Genomic DNA, 5,461 nt, shown 5'->3' with positions numbered 1-5,461 from the left:
TCCACTATATTTATGATGTGTAGTTATAATTATGAAAAACTTTTAATGTCTCTAAAATTTAGACATTTAAAATTTTGTCTAAGTTTTAATGTCTTACACGGCTAATTGTGTAAGACACTAAAAGAAAGATGAAAAGTATATTTTGTTGTAGTGTATAATCTAGCACAAACAAATTTTGGAAATATGTATATATTTAATTTTGTTGAATAGATCACCCTCATAGTGTGTGAATTTACAGCTCATAACCACATCAACATATTATTTTAAAAAAACTAATAGATTAATAAAAAGTACGAGAAGATTAATTTCTAATGAACAATTCTGTTTATTCTTTATATATTACATGGTTCACACAAAAAGGTAAGACCCAACATACATTCAAGAAATTAGATGATGTAAAAAAAAAACTTTATAATACAACATGCATACATTATTAGATGTTCTACATGAAAGATTTCTTAATTTCTACAAACATATTTAAACTTGAGTAAACTTTCTCGCACAAGACACCACCATTGTCATAACCGAAACGAAGAGCGCCGCGATTCCAACAATGAACAACAAAATTAGGGTATCCATATTGTTTCCATACCAAGAAGTAGTGATGAGAGTGCAAGAAAAGGTTATTAGAGAGATTGTAGAGGCAAACAATGAAGAGATGAGAAGAGGAGAGGAGACTCTTCCACTAATTATTGGCCCATTATTATTATTAAAATAGACAATAAAAATCCCAATAATAATAATTGTTGAAAGGGTCATACACAATGAGCTTGTACTTTTTATCCAATCTTCTACATCTCCAAACAATGTTTTGTGAGTTTTATTGAACAAGTCTTGTGCTGTTAATCCTTCTGAATTTTTTTTCTCTATATAGTATGGTTCTACAACCTTTTTCACTTCCTGCATGTGACAAAGAAGATATATATATCTCTATATTTATATATTTGTTAAAATAAAAAGACAAATCCTTAATTAATTATTCCACAATTAATAATAGTTGTTATTTGATATTGGTACCTAATTAAGGTACTCTTTTAAAAAAGAAAAATAGTAATATATATATATATATAGTAATATTGCTATCTAGTTTACTACATGTTTAAAAAATGGATCATTGCCTTCTGTAACAATTATTTAAACAGTACTATTTTGTTTTATTTTCTAAAGTAAAAAATATTTTTAGAAAATATATTAAGTAAAACTACTTTTCCTTATTTTTTTATTATTAAAATAATAATAAATTATTTTTAAAATATATTTAAGCAATTTTTTAATCGTTGCCTATTTTATAATGTTATTTATCATGTATTTTTCTCATTTTCTCTCATCACTTAAAAGAAAAACAAAAAATATAAAAATTACCAAGCACTTTTTCATTTTTCGTTTCTAAAATTGAAAAAAATAATAATAACAAAATATGTTTTGATTTTTAAAATAAAAAAAATTAAAAATTTAAAAATAAAAATTTTATGAACCCACACTAATAATTTTTTTCTGTTTCATTTTGATAAACATAATTGACACATATTTAATTCAAAAAATAATAATTTATTTTCAAGAAATTATTATTATTGCTATGAGTCACCATATATATATATATTGCACATTATATATCTCACCTTGAACCATTCAAACTCTTGTCGAAGCTGTAATATTTGTCTCATCCCATAATCATATTCATGACTTGAAGCCACAAATGTTCCAGCAAGATGTAATAAATTATTACCAAATTTGTCTTCCATAGATGTAATAATATCCTTTTTGAAGCCAATTTCATGGATGAGATTAAAGATTCTTTTATGGCCTTTTAGAGCTGCAACATGAAATATTGTTTGATCATCTTCATTTCTTTCTATAAGTAAATCCGGACAAACCCTAATGAGCTCAAACAAGAACATGAAATTTCCAGATTCAGTTGCATCAAATAACAGTTTTGAAGGTGTATCAATAATTTGTCTAAAGCAATTTTCATCTTTATTGTTTAGGGTTTCCCTCCAAAGCTCTCTCACAAGTTTTAGGGCTTCATTACTACTCTCATTCATGTGATCATGATGATCATCATTGTTTGATGATTTGATCAAATTTTTCATCCAATTATATTTATTTTGCTCGGGAAACGCTTTAGGTCTCCCGGCCAAAATATGAAGAGCGGTGTTGTTACTCAGATCACGAGCCCTAACCAGCGATATGTCCTCTTTGAACATCTTCAAAGCTAAATCTGCACAAAGAGTTTGTCTTAATGTAAAATTGTTATATGGCTAAAATATATTTCTATTTACAATATTTATGGTAGGATATAGTCTCCTTTTATATATACAACGTACGTGACCTTATTTTAAGCACATAAATCAAATATAATTAATTTTTTTTTTATTACAAAGTTCACTGGAGTCATAATACGTCGACCTCTTTGGAATTTTTAAAAAATTTTGAATACTTTACGATGACAAAATAATTGTTCAGAAGAATTACGCTTTTCATGCGTATTTGAAAATATGCTTTTGAACCCTAATTTGAACACGGTAAATTATTCGAATTTTTTTAACAAATTATTAAAGCCTACCAATTTCTACAATAAACACCATAAAAAAAATTCTATAATTAATTTATTTATATATATATCTTTATATATTAAAAGTGCCTATCTTACGACATTTCTTGGTTTAACATTCTTGGTTTAACAAGAAAAAACTTACAAATAAAAGAATATTCTGTTAAATTTAACGATTAGGTTTGATCTCCCGTTAAAAAATAAACCCAATAATTAAACCCAAAAAATTAAACAATCTTTTAAATAAACAATCTTTTAAATATTAATAATCTCTTTTTAAATTAAAAAAATCATCTTTAGCCACATATCTCTCTAACAAACCTATCTTAGGAGAATATTAATAATTTTTTTATTTATTTTTTAAAAAAGAAAAATATAGATAAAATATCTAGAAAAGATAATATAAAAGAAGATTGATTGTGTTGGCTTAGAGATTTTTGGGCTTGGGCTTAAAAAAATAATAAAAAAAAAGATAAAATGGACTGTAATTAGTATTTACCTTATATATTTGTGCTTATTTTTAGTTTTATTTTTAATTTTACCACCAAGAGAAGAATGTTGAAAAATATTAGAATATGAAAATATTATTGGTGCTTATTAGTAATTTGCAAAGAATGTGAAAGTCTATAAATATATAGTTGTGTAGCTATTATTAGATATGAAATGAGATAATAGAACTTTTTTCAATTAGAAGATTAATGTATATTTTACTATTAATAACATACATTATTATAACACAACTATATTTTACTTACTAAATATACTGACACATATTTTATTTTTATAAAACAAATCGTTCAAATAATTATACTATTTTAATTATTAATTCAAATAAAAAACTAAAATATTAAATAAAACTAACACTACGTGGCTTGGCACGTAACAATCACCTAGTATATATATATGCCTAAAATAAAGTCATACCATACCAATACGAAAAAGTTCCTACACCAAATATAATTTTTTTTGTAAATAATTAATTAAAATGAATAAAATAGTGACAACTTGTAATTAAATATAAAGTGGTTAAGAGTACAAAAAGTTGAATAATTTAGTCACAAAATAATTTCCCTTATCTAAACAGTACTGAATTTTCTTAAAATGTTATAAAACTATTATTTCCCAATTCTTGAAACATTAAAATATTTATGTATATGCTTATATATATATATATATATATATATATATATATATTTATAAACACAACTTACCATATATGCCAAAATTGATACATTGTAAGAAAAGGCCTTTACGTTCTCCAACTTGTAAAATATGAATGGTTTTAGGGTATAGAAAAGAAGCCATTTGAGCTCTACCAAAAGAGGCAGCCAAGTAAAGTGGGCTCACTCCTTCTCCTCCTCGAATAAAAGGCAAGCCTTCGTTTTTCCTCATCAACAATTGCGCAATCATTACATTTCCAGAAGCCGCGGCATAACTAAACGCGGTATTTTCCCTACTATCTTGTAACAATACATCTTCGTCGCTCAACAACTTCAACAATTTCTCAACAAACTCAACATTTTGAGCTCCTACAGCGACATGAAGAATAGTTTCCTCTAATTTCGTAATAGCAGCTGTTTTGACTCGAGTGTCTGCGCTTATGATTTTCTCAGCTGCTTTCCAATCGTTGTTTAGAGCAGCATTGTATAGGGCTATACAGATGGAATGATTTTTCTCTTGAGCTTCTACTAAAAATGTAATAAATGAATTACTAATTAAGATCGCGCAATCATGATCATTTATTTTTAATTATTATTAATTAGTTGTACAATAAACTTATTTGGGTGGAAGAAATCAATTTATTTATTTTATTTTTTTGTTATTTTAAGATCATAGTCTTTCTAACAAATTAAACAAAAGAAAAAAAAAAATTATACCAAAACTCATCATTAATTATAAAGAATTAAAATATATATGTACTTACTAGAATCTGGTGATATTAGATAATTCAATGGCCTCATCCTCTTATAATTAGCTCCCATTTCTAATGTGTATCTTTATTAATATTAGCTATAGCTTAATTATGTTATGGCTTTTAATAAGCTAGAATTTGTATGAACAGATCTCTCATGGAATCCATTGTTTTATATTACCCAATTCCCAGATAATAATAATAAAATAATTATTATAGAAATGTGTAATATAAGACCGAATTAAAGATAACAATTATTCAATATTGCCAATATGTAATGTACATACGTATAGCTTAAAATTTTTAATTGATTTCATTTGTTATTTTTATTATATATAATTATATCAAACTATGAGTATAATATTAGTACAAAAATGTAACGTCTAGCTCTGTGGTCTCATACAGAAACCCATAAACCGAAAGGCTCATTGTTTGAGAAAAAAAATTATATATATTATATATTTTTTAATTAATGCAAATAAACAATAATGTCTATAAGTGGAGTGGTTATAGCAGTAATACATATATATTTAATAAAAAAAAAACTAACATTGAATTGCTACCATTAATTATTACGAGAGCATTCTTATTGGACATTTTTAGTGGGTAATAAATGTCATTTTAGATTTTGTGTTTTGCAACAGTTACCAATTCTACTATCTGTTTTATTAAATATTTTATTAAATGATAAAATAGATCTTATATTTTCCAAAAGAGCATTGCTATTGGGCACCAGTGGTGCCTAGCACCTTCTCGACATGTCGCGTTGTGATTGGCTAGTGATACTCCCTAAAAGCTATTATATTAAATTATATAGGATCCGATACTTAGTTGGACTAATAACGATATTGACACATAGGAGGGTGCTAAGCACCACTAGTGTCATTTAGCATTTCTCTTTCCAAAATAGTAAAAATAGGACCCTGAGCTTACTTTTCAACAATTTTATTTTTTAATATATACCAATTTTAAGACAATTTCTAACCCGAATAGAGACA

At 25.8% G+C, this 5,461-nt stretch overlaps 1 protein-coding gene across 2 annotated transcripts; it reads right to left on the bottom strand.

The window, feature by feature from the left end:
• Positions 1 to 298: 298 nt before the first annotated feature.
• LOC115723090 (uncharacterized) lies at positions 299 to 4,681 on the bottom strand. Of its 2 annotated transcripts, none has more exons than XM_030652507.2 (4): positions 4,476 to 4,681; positions 3,763 to 4,236; positions 1,620 to 2,218; positions 299 to 900 (listed from the first exon to the last, which is right to left on the bottom strand). In XM_030652507.2, the coding sequence occupies exons 1-4, from the start codon at positions 4,531 to 4,533 to the stop codon at positions 478 to 480; spliced, it is 1,554 nt and encodes a 517-aa protein (XP_030508367.2). In that variant the 5' UTR covers positions 4,534 to 4,681; the 3' UTR covers positions 299 to 477. The 2 variants fall into 2 exon arrangements, with proteins under 2 accessions (XP_030508367.2, XP_030508366.2); XM_030652506.2 differs by having other exon boundaries at positions 300 to 900; positions 3,763 to 4,239; positions 4,476 to 4,659.
• Positions 4,682 to 5,461: the final 780 nt, after the last annotated feature.

The sequence above is a fragment of the Cannabis sativa genome, chromosome 9 (assembly GCF_029168945.1).
Source record: "Cannabis sativa cultivar Pink pepper isolate KNU-18-1 chromosome 9, ASM2916894v1, whole genome shotgun sequence".
NCBI lineage: Eukaryota > Viridiplantae > Streptophyta > Magnoliopsida > Rosales > Cannabaceae > Cannabis > Cannabis sativa.
The sequence above is the reverse complement of the archived record's forward strand: the minus strand, read 5'-3'. Positions and strand labels throughout refer to the sequence as shown.